The sequence below is a fragment of the Equus caballus genome, chromosome 28, assembly GCF_041296265.1.
Source record: "Equus caballus isolate H_3958 breed thoroughbred chromosome 28, TB-T2T, whole genome shotgun sequence".
Taxonomy (NCBI): Eukaryota; Metazoa; Chordata; class Mammalia; order Perissodactyla; family Equidae; genus Equus; species Equus caballus.
The window spans coordinates 36,509,490-36,528,572 of record NC_091711.1 but is presented as its reverse complement, the minus strand read 5'-3'; the positions used below and the strand labels follow the sequence as shown (position 1 = coordinate 36,528,572).

General features: G+C 49.7%; 2 protein-coding genes across 3 annotated transcripts in view; one reads left to right on the top strand and one right to left on the bottom strand.

Moving 5' to 3' along the window:
* Window positions 1–19,083, top strand: part of SYN3 (synapsin III) — a 460,518-nt gene that overhangs the window by 157,997 nt on the left and 283,438 nt on the right. The window lies entirely within an intron of this gene.
* The window catches only part of TIMP3 (TIMP metallopeptidase inhibitor 3), a 54,509-nt gene that overhangs the window by 1,008 nt on the left and 34,418 nt on the right, over window positions 1–19,083 (bottom strand). The window contains 3 exon segments of the mRNA NM_001081870.2: window positions 756–877; window positions 1,569–1,680; window positions 9,373–9,455. Coding sequence (NP_001075339.1) covers window positions 756–877; window positions 1,569–1,680; window positions 9,373–9,455 — 317 coding nt within the window.

Below are 19,083 nucleotides of genomic sequence, written 5' to 3'. Positions count from 1 at the left end.
GAGCTTTTTTCCTCTCAAATGCTAACAGGAAAGGATGAAACTCTCAGCTGTGGTAGGGAATTGAGGAATAGGAAAGATTAAAGCATAAACTTTGGAGTCCAGCTGCCCTAGGCTGGAAATCAGACTTCGTGAGCTGTGTGACCTAGGGCTAGTTACTGAAGCTCTCTGAGCCTTTATTTCCTCACCTGCAAAATGGGGATAGTCATAATTAAAACTGCACCGAGTTGTGAGAATTCAGTGAGAGAATGGCCCACCTCCCTCCCACAGCAGGAAGGCTGTGTGTCTCGGCCCAGGGCTTGGGTCAAGGAGTTGGGCCTGGCTGAAGAGTGACCTTCTGCACATGTGGTATCAGCAGTCCTGTGCCAGCCGGCCCCAACCGCCAATGAGTCAGCTGCCCAAGTGAACCCAGTTGGGACTGCTTCGCAGCACCTGCCAGTGTGAAGATCCCGTACCTGCCATAACCTTGCACCGCGGGAGGGGCCGGGGATGCTGAAGGGCCCTCACATCCCAGCAGCTGCCAAGTGGGCAGCACGGAGGTGGCAGATGACAGCAAAAAGGCACTCTCCCCTGCCTCCTTTCTTCACTGCTCAGCCTGGGGGCAACATTCCTTAGTGCCCCTGCTCCGACCTGACCCTCTGCCTTGGCCAGCCACGCGTGCCCCTCCCAGCACAAGCGCCCAGCGCCCAGCAGAGCACGAGCTGACGTTCTGGGGCTGCGAGCCAGCACCTCCCCTGCCGGCCCTCCCCGGGGCTTACCTTGCAGTTACAACCCAGGTGATACCGATAGTTCAGCCCCTTGCGCTGGGAGAGGGTGAGCTGGTCCCACCTCTCCACGAAGTTGCAGAGTCCTGTGTACATCTTTCCGTCGTAGACACGGCCTAGAGGAGGAAAGAGGATGACAAGGGGAAAGTGGTTCTGTCCCAAGTCCAGCCAGAAGGGAAAGAATTCTCACCGACTGAGTACCCACCTTAGCCCAGGGACGATGCTAAGTACCTTTCAGTCCTGGGCTTTTAGTTCATCCTCCCCAACAACTTTTAAGGCAAACTGCATCCCCATTTTCCAGATGAGGAAAATGAAGCTCAGGGAGGTGAAGCGATTTGCAGAAGGTCTCAAGCCCATGACACGCTGGAGCTGAGACTAAGGCCAGTGCTTCACTTCCTTCGTCAATAGTTCTTTGGTTTCAGTTTTGTTTTCTCCTTTCCTACGCTGACTGCCTGAAGGTGCGTAACTTTCAAAGATAGACCTGATAGGTTGACCGAGAGGTGGAGAGGACCAGGTACAGGCAATCACTTTTTATTTATAGCAAAGCTGAGAAATGGCAAAACTAGATGTCCTCCATGGCGTTCGTGGTGGAGCCAAGACTGAAACCCAGTCTCCATGGAGGGCCTCAAGCTCCCACCGCTGGCCGAGCAAGATAGACTCAACACTGGCTACTCCTTATAATCCACTGGGCATGTGGCAAAGCTCCTAAGGACACTTCTGGGTCAACTACTCCTTCCCACCCTTCTGAAGTGAAGGAATGGTGGACCTTGGCCAAACCCTGGCCTAGATGCTACAGTTGGCTGTTACCTGTCAGCAGGTACTGGTACTTGTTGACCTCCAGCTTAAGGCCACAGAGACTTTCGGAAGCTTCCGTGTGGATGTACTGCACATGGGGCATCTTGGTGAAGCCTCGGTACATCTGTGGGCAGAAGGAATGTCATGAGAGGAGGAGCAGGGCTCAGAAAGCACGCTGTCATTTGGTCTGTGGGCATCAGATTGCCCTCATCAGCCATCGTTCCTGGATGGTCACCGACCTGCCCACCCCAGGACCTTCACTCCAGATGTCCTGTTCTCCTCTCGTCTGAGCCAGGGTTGGTACCTTCTCATCCAGCCAGTCACACCTCCCCTTCCAACACCCCCACAACGCTCCTCCAGGCACATAGTTTTCTCAAATCCCAACACCTTTTCAGAAATCCAGAGAATTTGCTGTGAAGGGGGTCCTGCCTGCCTTGTCAACCTCCAGACCTGAGCTCCGAGAAGACACGCAGCCAGCATTCTCGTGACATCCCTGGGCCATTTTCCAGGGTATGAAAGCTTTCTCATTTACATCCGCCTCACCGTATCCTGACAAGAACCCTAGGAGGGAGCTATTATTATGGCCACTTTATAGACGCGGACTCTGGGAGAAATTCTGTTTGGCTGGCAAAAGTTGAGCTCAGGCCCGGGACGCTCCAAGATTTTATTCTTCTGAGCATCTGATGAAAGCACTGGGTTCCTTTACCCCGATAAAGGGGTATATAAACATGTATATAAAATTCATAGGTTTTCAACTAAACACTTTATAATTATTGGGTTGAACTGTAGGAAATTGCTATTTGGCCATTTTTATCTACAACATAATCTAGTATGGTGATTCTCAAGTGGAAGCAATTTTACTCCCACCTCAGGAGACATTTGGCAACGTCTGGAGACATTTTTGGTTGTCACAATTCAGAGGTGGCGCAGTTGCTCCTGCCATCTGTGGGTAGAGGTCAGGGATGCTGCTAAATAGCCGATGATGCACAGGACGGCCCCCACAGCAACCAGTTATCAGGCCCCAAATGTCAGTGCTACCAAGGTTGAGAAATCCTGCGCTCATATTAACCCATTTAGTCCCCATGACAGCCCTGGGAGACAGGGGCCTATTGTGCCCATTTTCTAGACGAGGAGCCTGAGCTTCAGGCAGGTTAAGTGGCTTGCCTAAGGCCAGACGGTTGGCAAATGGCAGAACTGGGATTCCAGGCAGGAGAATACGCTCCAGAGTCTAGGCCCTTAACCATTATCCCATGCTGGCTCCCCGTGCACCCTCTCAAATTCATGCCCAAGGGCGTCTGACACAGGCAAATGCCATTTATGGCTCTTGTGCCTCCTTTATCAGCACGTGCTCAGAGCCACTGATGTGAACATAACAGAAGCTGAACCCACTTGTTGGTTCCAGCTCAAGTCTCCGAGGGTCTGTCGAGACAACTCTGCTACGGTGTGAGCTGGTAGGGGTGGCAGGGGTTACCGAGGTGTTGCCCAATCCCATTGTCCCCCAGTGCTCAGAGCACATGGGCCCTGGACAGCTGGTGGTCTCTGGGCTTATCCCAAGGGTTTACAATGGGACAATGTCTCTCCTTTAGGTCCTGGCATGCGTTATTAATTTACTTATGGTAATTAATAAAAAGCCAGACATCGCCTCATTGGTGTCTCATTTAAGTGCCTCCATTCGGTCTAATGGGCTGTTTTTTCCTCCTCATCTTCTTTTAAGTGGCGACTGGCTGGCCGGGGGTAGGTGGTCCATGAGGACCTCTGCCATCAAAGAAGGTGTGTTGGACCTACAGAGTTGGGGCGCCTCTGCCTTGTGTAAGGGGCGCGCTGCTCTAATTGTGTGCAACCATCAGTACAGATGGTTCTCATTTACCCGGCCTCCCTTCCTCACCCTCTTCTCCCGCGGGATCGCCAGCTGAAGGAGGAAACGCAGCCAAGAGCAAGAAGTGCTGTCTACACTTGGTGTTCGGTTATGCCGCAGGGGAGCAGGGGTGTGTCAAATCGTACCCCCCACTTCCTCGGTGATGGATGGTGTCTCTCTGGCTTTAAGAGGAACCATGCGTAAGAGTGCTGCTGTGTGCATGCCATCACGAGTAGCCTTCCAACAGCAGCCCCTGCGCTCACTCCTGTGCCCGGTGACTTCTCATGTGGGTGTGGATGTTCCTTGAGTTTTGGGCAAATGGTTCAACTCAGTTCTTGTTTGCTCCAGGTGTTTGGGGCCCAGCCTACTGGAATCTCAGTTCATTCCAGATCAGTCTTTCCCCTTTATCTCCTCTCTGCTTTATGGGTGAGAAATCAAACCTCTGCTTAGAGGCCGGTGACTTCAGCTGCTCACTATGAACTCAACTGGCCGCAGCCAGCTTCACGTCACTGCTACTTCTGAGTTCGAAGGAACCCTTGTTTTAACATGGCTTCTGGCACTTGCATGAAGAAGATTTTAATAAATGACAGATAACTGGGTCTGACAAACACAGCGCTGCCTTTTAGGGTCAATTCTGAAAATAATATGAGAAATGTATGGTAAAGGCAGTTTTTTCCTCACTCAGTTGTCTTTTCTTTATAATAATTCTATCTTGACCTAAATATGGATCCTAAAAGTATCATTAGGTCTGTCATCACAGAGACCCAGAACTGGCTTGAGAAGTTTAGGAAGGTTATAATGGGTTTATAATGTCCTGAAACCAGAGAATCCTAGAATCTCAGAATTGGAAAGGGTGTTAAAGATAATCTAATCCAGCCAATGTGATGGAGGATTAGCGGTAAACCCACGTTCTGGAGACTGACAGCCAGAGTCTCAGTCTTGTCTCTGCCACTTATTAGCCACTTGCAAAGTTACTTAACCTCTTTGGGCCTTGGTTTCTTCATCTGTAAAATGGGGCAAAGTACTTACTTCCTAAGGAGTTTTTGAGAATTAAATGACATAGACTAGCACTTGGCACAAAACATTTAGTAAAAGTTAGTTTAAAACGAGTCACAGTAAAATTCGTAATGAGCAGAGGAAAGGATCTAGTCTTCTTCCTATGTGTCTTGCCCGACCTCACCTCTTAGTGCAAGGAGTTAAAGCTGGTTCGGAACTTCAGACATAGGCAGGTTGTTCTTTTCTTTTTTCCTCCAGCTTTATTGAGGTATGATTGACCGATAAAAAGTGTATCTCTTTAAGGTACACAATATGATGTTTTGATATATGTATACACTGTGAAGCGATTACCAGTATCAAGCTAGTTAACATATCCATCACCTCACATAGTTACCTTTTCATGTGTGAGAACACCTAACATCTACTCTCTTTGCAAATTCCTGGTATACAGTATTGTTAACTAGAGTCACTATGCTGTGCATTAGATCTCCAGAACTTATTCTGTCACTATGCTGTGCATTAGATCTCCAGAACTGTGACTCTGTACCCTTTGGCCAACACTTCCTCATTTCCCCCACCTCCCAGCCCCTGGGAACCACTGTTCTACTCTCTGCTTCTAAGAGTTTGGCTTTTTTAGATTTCACATATAAGTGAGATCATACAGTATTTGTCTTTCTGTGTGTGGCTTATTTCACTTAGCATACTATCCTCCAGGTTCATCCACATCGTCACAAATGACAAGATTTTCTTCTTTTTCAAGGCTGAGTAATATTCCATTCTGTGTGTGTGTGTGTGTGTGTGTGTGTGTGTGCACGCATGCACACGCACGCACATACACGCACGTGTATCTATCTCACATTGGAGTCTACAAGCCTCTGGGCCTCGCTTCTTGGTAGTATCTACACAAAGTTCTAAGAAGTTAGCTTCCTATAGGGTGATGGGACACATGATGTGAGAAAGAAGTTTCTGAGTCTGGGGGATTTGCATATTTCTTAGGGAATATCTGGTCTTCACTCTACACTGCTGCCCTGAAATGTCACCATTATGTCAAATATCTCTGGCATGCCTGCTGAAGACCAGCACCTTGCTGCATGCTGCTTTATAGCGCGAACTCATTTAAACCCACAACTTATTCTCATTTACAGACCAAGCAACCGAGTTTTGGCGACTTGACCGAGATACCAAGTGTATGGTCTTTCTTTCACAGAACGGGCTGTCTAGTGGGGGAGCAGAGCCTGTGGGAATGAGGCAGTCTCTGCAGAGGGCTAGAGGAGAGACCTAGACCATAAAGAGTTACAGGCAATGGGAGGTTCCATTAGTTAGCTCAATAGTTCTCTGTGGGCTGGGAAGTCACAAAGCTTTCCAGCTGGAGCTTCAAGGCGAGACCCTGCTATTGCTCATTTGATTAGACAAACCACTGAAGGAAGTTCCTGGGGGCCAAGTATTCTGATTGCCCAGCAGATCTGTCCTGCTCAGAGTCAGGACATGCAAAGCACATGACCAGCGGACCTCCCCATGGGACCCTCCTAGGACTAGCTGGGACATAATGTTCCCCACGTGCTGTCCCCTGCAGCCAGCCTGAAAGAATGTCTCCACTGCACAAACTACAGCTCCTGGAAAGCAGACTGCTTTCTCATGGTCCTGATAGGAGATAAGGTCTCAATAGATTAGAGTGCCAATTCTGGAAACTTCCACCTATGCACCATAGCCCAGCACTTCAGCTCCAGCTAATCTCCAAGTTTGGCTTTGCAGTAAGCTCCCTCAACATTCAAATACACCCCCCCCCCCTCCACTCCACTACACACCTGTGGGTCTCTGCACACTCAAAATATGCCCGAGAGGTGGACCAGAGGTTCTAGAATTAGCATATGGAAGAGCATCTGCCCACCTTTCATCTGGGTGAGAAGTTCGGGGGGCAGGGGTGGACTCTGAGAGAGAAGAGAGAGGTCAGACAGGGCGGCTCGAATTCTCACGTTCTCTGAGTTCCTTTCGTCCTGCTCGAAGGGAGCCCTTGCTTAACCCGTCTGCCTCTCTGGGTAGACTCTCTAATCTGCTAGAACAAAGCCGCTGAGGGATCATTGCCAAAACTCCTGCAGGCTCTCCTCTCTGGCCTCTCCCCCTTCCCTCCTACAAAGAGTTTTCAATACACCCTTTGCAGGATGCTGCAAGTCAAGAGATACACTGCTGGATGACAAACCTACAAACTCAAGCTAACCTCTTTTTGTTCCCCAAGGGAACTAGATACAAACGGGGTGGGGGGAGCCCCCAAAGTGGGCAGGAATGCTGAATCAGCACTACTGCTGTGTCATCTCTTTGCTGGCAAAGGCTCTCTAGCTTCACTCCGCTTTGCCACTTTCTAGCCCCATGAGCTGGACTGTTATAGAACCTTTCCCAGGCTCAACTGCCTTACCTATAAATAGAGGATAATGTGTATCCATTTCATAGGGTGTTGTGAGGACCTGTCGGTGCAAAGGCTGAGCAGAATGCCTGGCGCACAGGAAATGCTCAATAAACATTACTCGTATGGAGTCTTACATTCATTATAACAAATTTTATCTTTGTATCCATAGCTCAAAGCACAGTGCTAAGCACAGGGGGTGGGTGGGGTGGGGGGTCAGATGGTCTACTCCCACTCTGATTAGCAGACCGGTACCCAGAGACCAGCAGAATCCACTGGCCTCTTGAGATGGAAGGACAGTGACCAGTTCTATGGGTTATCTAATATTGGGCTGGTAGGAGGGGCAGAATTAATAAAAGGCATTAGGTAGTAATTGATGATCAAAGTAAGATGGCAGGGAGATTTGGGGAGTCATGTAAAGAACATAGAGGATTGAGAAGGAATCCCGACACCTCAGCTTGGGAACCAGATCTGCCTTGAATTAAAAGCATGGCTCTGGCAAGTCATTTCCCCTTTGAGCCTCTGTCAGATGTAAAACAAGGGATTTTCCTTCCTAATGCCCGGCATCCTGATTCCATGACCCCGGGTGAAGGATGGTGAATGGACAGCATGAGACCCCTGGCCTGGGAGTGGGTGTGCACACTCTGAAGCTGATGGGTGAATAAATGTCATTTGGCCTCTAAACACCCCCCAGTGGCTGGTCTGACACCAGTGAGCAGGGAATGGGACATTCTGCCCACAGGAAGGGCCTCTGGTCACCCTGGTCCTGAAGGAAGCAGGGAAGCAAGGCAAGCTTAGGAGCCACTGCCTCCCAGCTCTTCCCCTGGCAGCTCTCTGCTGGCCACAGAGTATCTCATAATATGAGGGATTGTTCCAGAGCAGGCGGGGAATGTGTTTCCTGAACCTCTGCTTTTGTCTAATGTGCTTTGGCATCCGCTTGCCAGCTGCCAGGGGTTGCACAGTGGGTTTTCTGGGTTGTTGTTGATCTTGTTGGTTCCCCCCTCCACCCACCCTTCTCTCCCCATGGCCGTCTGAAGACATAAGCTGGTCCCATGACCTAGCTTGGGCAGCCAAGGGCAGCTGGCCAGGGCTGACTCTGGATATTACATAACCAGAAGGCTGTGGATGTTTCCAAAATTGAATCCAAAGCAACAGGTTCCACAAATTTAGTACAGCTAACCTCAGGCCTCAGGACGCAGGAACAGTGAGGCCCGCACAGCTGCCTCCGGGATGGTTGGGTACCACTCGTGGGCTGTGTCACTCCCCCCACTCAATTCTATCTGAGCACCAAGGCTGGTCTCCTCTGGGGAGTTTTCAGGCCAGTGGGGTCTCACCCTCATTCCCTCATTAGATGGACACGCATTTGCCAAGTCCCTGTGGCACGCCGGGTCCCACCCTAATTGCTGGGGATGCAGATGTAAGCGGTGAGCAAAGGGGCTTGCACTTCCCCGGGACCTGAGCACACCCTGTCGTGAGCGTCTCAGGATTCTCGCACAGGTTTCTTCTCTCCTTCCTAAGCATGGAAGCGCATCTTCCTTGTGGCCTCCACAGCTCCTGGTAGAGAGCACGGCACATAGGGAGGTGCTTACAAAAGTTGGGGTGATGGACCAGCTGCTGAGCTATTCGGGGTAAAGCCCCCGTCCTCTGTGCTGAGCCAAATGTAAGTTTCCCCTTCCAGCACCCACAGCAGCTCTTGCTTCGAAGTAACACAGTCAGTGTCCTGGGACACTTGGAATCCTGAAATGCCTGAGAGGGAAGGGCTGTTAGGGGCACAAGCCCAACGCCATGCTGTTACCAGATGGCAAAACTGAAGCACAGGAAAAGGGACGATTCCAAGGTAAGTGAGCCACGTGGGAGTGCAGCTGAGACCAGGAAGCAGGTTTTCTAGGTTTCAAATCTGATGTTCTTTTTCTTAAGCATGCTTCCTTAATGTGCTTCCTAATGTTAGTATGCTCAGGAATCTGTTCGATTGTATGAACAGGCTTAGTAAACGGTGCTAACTAGCTGGGATGCAAGAAGAGCATTACAGCTGGGAAAATCAGGAAAGAGGGTGCGTCCCACCTCGGGGTGTGGCTCCTGTGATCAGCAAAAGTTTCGTGTAAAGACTCAAGGGGTTAAACCTGAACTGTCAACTCGTGACTGCACAGACCAGTAGGCATCGTTGAAACTCAAAAAGTCAGAACTTGGAAGAACCCATAAGACAATCTAGTCCAACCTCCTCATTTTACAGATGGGAAGACTGAGGCCCAGAGAGAAGCAGTGACTTGGCCAAGGTCTCATAGTTAGCAGGTAACAAAACTGTCTGCTGTCTGGCGCCAGAACCCAGCCTCTTAACAATGACCTCTGCAGGACTCAACCTGCGCTGGCTCTGGGATGAAGGAGTCATCATTCCCCCACTCCCTGCCCATCCCTTTCTGCTGCCTCAGCAATGCCCTCTCCAGCAGCGGGGCAGGGCTGGGTCTGGGACTCAGACACTGAGCAAATGCACACCCACCTTGCCTCCCTTGGCCAGGACTCTTCTGGCAAAAAACTAGGAACCCTCCTGGAGCTGAGCTGCTGTCACTCACCTTCATCTGCTTGATGGTGTAGACCAGTGTGCCAAAGGGCCCCTCCTTCACCAGCTTCTTCCCCACCACCTTGGCCCGGATCACTGCAGAAAAAGGCAAGACAGAGACAGCGAGGAGGTTAGAGAGGCCTGAACCACATCAGAGACCACATCTCAGCTTGGGCATCCAGCCCCTAGGGTGCCTGGAATTGCTTTCTTACCTCTGAGCCAACTCGAATAGATGATTGTGTTTATAAGAGCGAGAATTCAGATGAGAAACACTGGGAGGGGGGAGGAATGGAGGAGAAAAGGAAGGCTGTCATCATTTGAGTTAATTACCCCAAATGTTCACAATTGCCGACTCCGGAAATTCCTAGGCTGCACTCACCCCTGGAGGAGTTTCTTGACTCTGTGGTTTCACCATAATCCAAAATCTACTTCTCCCGTTAAAGCCTTTTGCCCTCCCTCCATTGCCCATCTGATAATCACATGGCCTCCCAGACCTGTTCTCTTTCTACAGGACCCTTTCCTGAGCGCCACCTCATTTGGGGCTTTTCATTTGCACGCATAATTCACCATGTCTTGACATGGCCACAGGGTTGTGATATACCCCAGCTTCTTTCCTTGCGCCAGTCAGCATTCCAATGGGGCCCTCAGTACCCAGCACTTAGATGGCAAGGGATGCAGCAGAGTGTAGCTCAATTAGGGTGTGGTGGAGGAGGGAGCAGTTGGAAGTGGGAACTCAGGAGCCAACTAAACTGTTCCAATCCCAGCTCTTCTCTCTATGGCCATTATGACTGTGGGCAAGCAACTTTGTTTCTGGCCTCCACTTTCCTCTTCTATAAAACCAGGATAACAACGGTACCAATCTCCTCAACTGAAGGGATTAGGCAAGAGAACGCATGGGAAACTCCTGGCACCATGTCTTGGATGTAGTGTACATTAGATAAAAGTTATTAATATCATCATTATTATCATCGTCATTGCCAAAAATGAGATGGGCTGACTGTGGAAGGATTGTCACCAGAAAAGTAGCTCCCATTTATCACACACCTACTAGGTACAATGGTACATGTCACTTATTTACTCCTCACAACCACCTTACGAGAGCAGTATTAGCATCCACACTGTACAGATGAGGAAACTGACAGAGAAGTGAAGCCACTTCCTCTTTCTGAGCCTCAATTTTCTCATCTGTAAAGAGGGTGTAACTCTACCGATGTCAGAGAATTGGAATGAGGGTTAAAGAGAAGATCTTATGAAATTTCTTGCTACAATGTAGCAGAAAGGAGTTGCTCTGCAACTATTAGTTGACTATGAAGGCGAAAATACTTAGACAGACCCAGTGTGACGAAGGCTGGAAGAGAGGCATTTACTACAAGCAGTGGGATCACGGGGAAGGAGGGATTGGCTTTGAGATTATAAGAGGCTTTGTCTTCTCTTCCTATTTTATGCGAAAAAGAAGCACCCAATAGCTATCTTCAAATATTCATAAAACCGGCACATGGAGGAACAAATGGACGGGTCTCGAAGACAATTCAGAAATTGCAGAGAAGTCATATTCATTGGCTCAATCCAAGAAAAAGACAACTAATAACAAGAACTAGCAACGAAAGTGGTGGGGCGGGGGTGGTACTGCCACAGGGGCAGAGAAAGTCTCCATCAAGGGGAGCCAGATGCTCTCCTGCTAGGACCTTAACCAGAAGGGAATGGATTTTGCAAGTATAGGAGCCATATTTTGAATCACAAGTTGAACTCTTCCAGCTCTAAGATCCTGTCACTCCTTCCCACCTCAGGTTGCACTTAGCCCAAAAAAGAGTAGGTGCTTAAATAATGTTTGTTAAGCAGAATACTCTTCACACACACACACATACACACCCCTCTATCCATTCTGGTAGCTCTGTATCCTTCCCCATTTTGGATGTCCCATCACGTTTCTCAATTCTTCGACTCTAACCTCTTTAAAATAATCTTTACTAGGAACCAATTCCCCCATCCCAACTGGATTCTGTCCTGTTTCCCCCCAAATGAGCTTGGATCCTACTCTCCCAGTCAGACGTAAAGTCAAGACCCAGATGAATAACAGCCCCTCCAGACCTTCCTGGCCAAGGATGGCAAAAACGGAGCCCATTGGCAAAGTTAGCAATTTAGCAGAGGCAGCTCAAACTGGGAGGAGGTGAGCGGCTGTTTCCAAGTCTGCTGTAAAAACGAGAGGTTGGCAAGATCTCAGGCCAAGCTCCCTCAAGATTCTGCATCCACCTCTGCGTCTAACTTCACAGCAGCATCCTCGGCAGGGAGCCATCTTCCCAGAGGCCCAGGGACGATTTCCTCTACATTAACTCCCACAGGCAAGTTGTAACAGCTTAACTGTTGGGCAGAAAGCATATCTGCCAGGACTTTCCTATTGATTCTTCCTGAATTGATTTGGCTCCATCTTCTGCTTCTTCATTAACACAGAAGGTAGACTAGGGAGTGAGTCTTTGCCTTGGGGTGGGGGGGGGGGGGGAGCAAAAGAGGTTCCTTTAAATAGCAACATCTACCCTTTCCTGGCTCAAAAATGGCTTGACTTCATTTAGACATAACATGTCATAAGCAGACCTGTCCCATAAAGCTGGGTACTTCTGGAAGCTTCTGCATGCGCGGCGAGCCAATTCCTTCCTTACCCTGAAATGGCCTGGGCTTGGAACCTTTTCATCTGAGAATAGTTCAGTGAAAAGAGAGTGTGTTTTTGTAGTCAAGAAGCCACATTTAAGTTTGAGTTCCACCATTACCATGTGGCCTCAGGCAAACCCCAGTGTCCCTGGAGCTCTTCCCTCCTAAATCTCTCTGATTGTCTTGGCCCAGTGCCCTTCACGTGGCTTATAAGTGATGTACTTGTTACTAGCGGAGCAGCAACAACATGGCATAGCATTGGAGCCTGACTGCCTGGGTTCAAATCCCGGCACTGGAGCCGTGTGACCTTAGGGAAGTTACTAAACCCCTTTGTGCCTTCAATTCTTAATCTGTAAAACAGGGATGAGAACAACAATACCTCCTAAAGTTGCAGTGAGGGTGAAGTATAAGCCCCGAGAACAGTGGGTGGCCCATCCCCAGCCGCATGTGTTTGCCGTCACTGTCATTAGCATGACCACCAGGACCATGAATTCCGTCATTATTTGTCCATCCTGAGCATTCTTAGGCTCCTAACATGCACTGTAAGCGAAGGCCTGGGAGGACGCCCTGGGATGAGAAGAAAGGCCAGCTCATCAAAATGCTCTGGCCTTGCGAAATTTCAGGGAGAGGTGGGGGAGCACACGTGAACTGGTCAAAACAAACGCATGAGATGCTTTCAGGCCTGGAACACTCACTCCCTCACAGGTACCTGTCCCAGCTCATCACCCACGCGTAACCCAAGAGCAGCCCCCCAGGCCCAAAGAAGATCCCGTGGTCATGGTGCAGAAAGACTGAGGCAAAGACGGCCCAGCAGAGAGGCCACCCCAGTGTTTTCCTTATAAAAACAAAACTGCACTAAACTGAACTAAAATTAAATAACCTTCTGCTCTCCCAAATGGATTCCCATAGTCCTTCCAAAGCAGAATCGCCGGCCAGCCCCAAATCTGCCTATTTGGTCTGTGAATTCATATGTCTTTATTTACTTCAGATTCTCCTCTGCAATTCAAATGCGTGCTGTTTTGTACTTTCCTGTTTGGCAATAAGCGTGCTCCCGAGGCATTCGCTGGCCCTGGGGCCAAGTGGACGAGAAAGGGGAGGGGAGGTCGCGGTTCTCCAACAACAGAAGATGGTTTCCAAACTTGGAGCTGGCAGCACGTCGGGCCGTTCTTGCCACCTTGATGTGGCAGCTAGCAGCCAGCTTTACAGATGGGCTGGGCTGGACACAGGTTTTCTTTATTCTCCTCCATGTGAGAGTGGCCCCCACACCGTCTACCCGTGTGTGGGTAAACCAATGTGGGCGTGCACTGGGTTGGTGTCTGGGAAATTGGGTTGGGTGCTGGTGGAGGTACAAGAAATAGAAGTCCTATTTCCTACGTCCACCGAGGGCTGTCTAGTGGGAAGACAGAGTTTAAAAGTTCATGGCTAGAGGGTGCATCTCCCAGGTACAGAAGCACCAGTCAGAGAAAGGGGAGGATGAGGTGCAGCCCAGGTCTCCGTCTTGGAGCTTCTTATGCTCCTCAGAAGGGAATGTGGACTTATCGGGATAAGGAGGTGAAAAGAAAACAGAGGAAACAGTATTTTAACTTAAAAGTATGTAAGAAGAAACAGACCAGGCTTTGTGTGCTTCTGTAATTGGCACGTAGATCTATAAATATAGGTGTGGCCCTCTTAAATACATCATACACCTGAGGTTCCAGGTGTAAAGGTGTATTTCTATAGAATTATCTTGTCTTCTTTAAATAATTTTGAGGGGAAAGGCTAATAAGAGCTTGCAAACATAGGCGAAACAAGGCACATCCTTTCCAAAAATAATTATGTGCTGCCTGCTAGCACCTCCATCCATAGTAATATAGACCACAACCAGCACGAGTTTTGAACAAAAACCAATTCTGATGGCAAACAGGACTCAGCTTCCAATACAGCTTACGGGTGTGTCCAGAAATTACATGTTATTGCTGTTCACCAGCATATTCAGATGGGGAAAAAACACCCATGAGCTGGGCCCCCCTCACCCTCTCCTTCCACCTGCCAACCATCCATCTTCAATCAAATCCAGACCTTTCTACCCCAAGCTGGTGGCTGGACTTTCCTACTGGCAGGCTGGAAGACCAAGTCTGCCTGGGTTTTAGATCAAGGATCCCTTAACTGAATGAATGTACACCAACTCAGGACTCCAGATTCTGCTCATCTGAGCATCCTGTCAGGGGCCGTACAGATGCTCTCCGTGATACAGGAGTTGATTCAGCCATGTAGCGGGTCAGATGCTACCACTGCCACACACACACACACACACACACACACACACACACACACACACAGAGCCCCATTCCTGTCTCTCCAAAGGCCCTGGAGAATGATTTTGCTGGTTTAAATATGTTTTCAGGAGGACAGTGAGGATAAATAAGTCACACCTTGCCTGCAGGTAGAATGAATTTCTCCCAAAACAGAAGTCACTGTTAGTGTCAACCCCAGGGAGGAGGCTGTTCAGACGGGACCCCAGCAGGCAGGATCTAGGAAGGCAGAAAAGCCTGGACTGTGGGCTCACCTGTCTTCTTAGGCTTGGACTTGGAGGAAAAGAGGGGTCTGGGAGTGTCAAAATGATGCCCACCCCCATGGAAGCCCACCAGAAACAAGGAAGGAGGGAAGCCTGTAACCCAGCTTGTCTAATAGTTAATAGATGTTTATTTCCCGGTTGTCATCCCCACAGGATGACAAAGGAAGGGTCTTTGCTGAAGCCAGAGTGCTCATGGCCAACGACGATAAGCAAGAGACCTCACAGCCCGTCTGGCTCAGCCCACTAAGCAATACCCTGATCCTGTGCACTGTGGACAGCCTGCATTGCAGCCTGTCTGAGAAAGGCAAAGCCAGGCTTCCATGCTCTTCCGGCCACCCATCTGCTAATCAATCATCAGCTCCCTGCATTTCATTTCATCACATCAGTAAGTCTAGAGGAGAGGGAAGGAAGTAGAACACAGTGATAACGACAACTACCATTTCTTGAAACCCCTCCTATGTGCCAAGCAGTGTGTGCATGCAATCTTGCTCTATCCTCGCAATAACCCTATCAGGTGGCTACAATTGTCCCCATTTTCCAACTAAAAAAAAAAAAAGCTATCAGGTACCGCAAGGGCAGTTTTGCATCCCAGTGGGGGAAAAAAAAATTGGTGGGTCCCCCAGGAAAGTAGACTGCCTAAAAACCTTCCCACGAGATCTGTACTGATTGCAAAATAGTTCATAATTTCTCTGCACCTCTCCACCCCCACTATCAGCTCTGCTAAGGATCAGAGAGGAGGAGTGGTCCCTAGGAAGAAGGATCCCCCGATAAGCCCCCAATGATCCCCACATCCCCTTGACCACGCCACCGCCCTTTCCCAATCATTCACACGCATACATCCTCTGATTGGTAATAAGAATCGACAAGGAATCACCATCAGCGATATAACAGAATATCATCTGTTTAGCATACTGTGCTCCCCAGCAAGGCTTTCATGGGAGAAAAATAACTTAGAAACCACAAAAACTCACTGATCCCTAAGGCTGAGGTTAGTTAGACTGATTAATCAAATGAGACAATGTATATGTAAAAAGGCACTTTGTAACCCTGAAGCGAAACAGATGATAGACTGTTAGGTTGCTGTCAGTGATTACTTGTAGATTCTTAAGTGCACTAATCAGAGGAAGCCGGCAAGGGACCCAAGAGAATTCTTGCGATTCAGCATTTCCTCCTCCCCTGAGGATCTTTAATATCCACCTCCACGGCCCTTTTCAATGTCCTCCTCAATTAGCGGCTGCCTCTTTGGGGACACTTCGATGATGTCCATGTTTGAGGAAGGAGCCTTAGGAATTAAGCCCACCCTCACTGGGTCCTTCTGGTTCCCAGTCTATTTGTCACCACAACCCCAAACCCCAAAAGACCCTCAAAAAAGACTCAGAAGCTGATAGGTCAGACCAAGAAAACCCCTGGAGAAGTGGCTGTGATACACTGGAATGAACAGGCTCGGAGCACGTGGGGCCTGGATAAAGTCACTGCCCTGTCACTGTGTGACCTTAGGCAAGTCACCTCCCATCCCAGACTATAAATTGGGTTGATGATTACCAACCTAGACAGGTTCTTGCCATGACCTACGCCCCCTCCCCGACTCCACCAAAGGAGCTCTTGTTATGTGTTATGAGCTCCATGGTGCTCGGTCCAGGCAGCAGTGGGGTCTCCATCCTCCTCTTCTTCACATCCAGCTTGTGGCTTTCATCCCATCTGTACAACTGACAGCTCCCACAGTTTTGCAACCTCCAACCCAGAACTCCCATGACCTTTAACACACATATCCAAGCATCTACATTCAGTCTACCTGTACAGCTAGAAGTCTAATAAGATATCTCAAATTCAACCATCCCAAACCAAGCTCCTGATAATGGCCCTCACCCACACCGGGGCCTCCGATGGCCTTCCCCATCTCAGGAATTGGCAGCTTGCTCCACTGTGTCACCCCAAACGCCCCACCAGGCCCTCTGTCCTTGCAGTCCCCCTGCTGAAACACTCTCCCTTCAGTAGCCACACGGCCCCCTCCCTTGCCTGTTTCAAACATGACCTGGCCAGGGGGCCTGCCGTGATCCCCTCACATCCCTCCCCATGCATTTCCTATGTCCCCTGGCCAGCTGTACCGTGCTCCATCGCACGGGCCACCCCTGCCCTATGATATAGCCACTTGTTTGTCCTACGATGGTCTCTCCTCACTAGAACATATGCCTCATGAGAGGGCACGGTCTCTGTTTTACCAACTGCTGTAGCCGGGGCAACCAGAAGAGAGCCTGGCACATAGAAGGCCCCTGATGTGTAACCGCTGAACACATGAAGCTAAAAGTGCCACACACAGGGAGGGCCACTTAAAAAATAGATAACTCCCCTGGGTAAGCTCTGGCAAATGACCAAGTGCTTCTGAGCCTTATTTGATCCGAAAGGGATAATGGCCGTTCTCAGTCCGCAGGGTCAGATACACATGTGTTCGGCCGTCATTTATTGAGTATTGTGCTGCGCTCACAGGGCCCCGGCAGATAAATGAGGCCCTGAGGAACTCAGGGGTCAGAGTTAAGAAAGACAAATAAGGAAACAGGTGAAGGACATTCAAGTCTGGCAAACACAGCAGATGGAGCAAGAACAAAGAGCGGGTATGCCACAAAGAGGGGTGAAGGCTGTCCCAGGGAGGGGCGTCAGGAGCTCCCTGGAGGTGACAGAGATCTGGGCCTCAGCCCATCCTGGAGAAGAGATTCAGTTTGCTTTATCTGCATCCAGAGGAAGCAGAAGCCTGGAGCTGACCTGGTGGGGAGGGGCTAAGGAGGCAGCTGGGAGCAAGGCTGAATCCCAGCCCGGCTCTGAGCAAAGCCAGGGCAGATCTGACCTCCTGCCTTTCCGGGAAAATGGCCGGGGAGAACGTGAGGGGTGCAGGGCAGCCTGTGTGAGGAAGAATGCTCCTCGGAGCTGTCTTGCAAATAGGCTCTTCCTGCATCCGACCCTGGTCCCCTGAGGGCACTTCTCTCATCAGTTTCAAAGGCCCTTTTTGTTGATGTCAAAGCCGCAGCCAGACAGTTTAGATGCGCTCTCCATCAAGACAGGGAGTCTCCAGTTCAAAGCTTGTCCGAACTCTTTCCGTTAAGTAAAAATATTAATCTTGGTTTTATTTAAGCAGGTTTTTTGGCAAGAAATGAACCCCTGTGGCTAAAAATAAACCCAAATACACACACACACTCAGAAAAATCTGGAGAGCTGCAAATCATTTCAACCCAAGTTTCCATCTCAGGGAAAGCTATTAAAAGCGGGAGGATATTAAAACCTCTCTCTGCACAGAGACTCTTGTTTCTCAGTGCCTGCCTTGTGTTCTGGGGTCCCTCGGGCAAGGCTGTCCTGGGGGTGCCCCGTGCTAGGCCTCCTGGCAGAGGAGGAGAAGGGGCACGTGCCGGCTTCTAGCTCTCCTCGCCTTGTTAGCACGGGGAATTTCTGCTTGAGCAGGCCAGGGGACACACAGGGGCCCAGCTGACGTCTGTTGTATGAGATGAAGGGGCCAGAGAAGGGAGGAAAGGGGACATGGGCCCAGAAAGGTCAAGATGCCTGGAACATCGAGATTATCCCAAAAGGAACACAGACAAAATCTACATCTCACTCCCTTTCATGTTTTAAGTGATGACCTCAAATGTTAAAACATTAAAAGATAAAATTTAAGAGTCGCTACCTAGGCATACACTTCATTTCTAATCTGACCACTTTTAAAGTCAGCCACTCTCCATTTCTTCCAGTGGCCACAGCCAATTTGGGAGAAAGATATGGATCATTTGGTCCAGGACAGGGCCAAAGTCCCAGGCTGGCTGGTTCCTGGATTCGGGGCTGACTTACCTGGGGAGTGAGGACCATCTTCGAAGGGAGACGGTGTTTCTGTGACCTGGGTTTCTAAGAGGCCAGTAAGGTGACTGCCCCAGTGTGTTCACCAAGCACGATTAGAATTGCTGAGGCTTGCACTCCACAAGGCATAGTCAGGAGGGGAATATCAAACCCAAAAAGTGAGAAAGGTGTCCTTTTCCCATCATCTCCCTCTTTCTCTCAGGAACAAATGAGAGCAACAACCTCACACACATCCCCACCTAAACCTCCCTTGGCTTCACAGCATCTACAGGATTATCCTGAGTAGCTCATCAGTGTATACACGGCTCTCTGGAGCTGAGACCCCACCCCAAGTCCTACCACTGTTAAGCTTCCAGGGCTCCCCATCACACCCCCACGCCCGCTATACTGACCTGTCCTGTGATTCCCCTTGTCTCCATGAGAATGACTTCCTCCCCATACACCTGCCCACACATCTGTCTTCCTACAAGACCCACCCAGATGAAATGCCACCTCCTCCAGGAAGCCTTCTGCCCATCCCAGGCCAACCTAATCCTCCTGTCTTCTGCACAGCTTCCTTTCTTCCTGCACATGTTCTCCTTAATGATCAGTTCCTTGGCATTCACTAGCCTGAGTTACTAGACAGTAGGGGCTGCATCTGGGACTCCAGCCCCTGGCACAGTACTTAGAATGTGGCAGGACTTCCCAAAATGT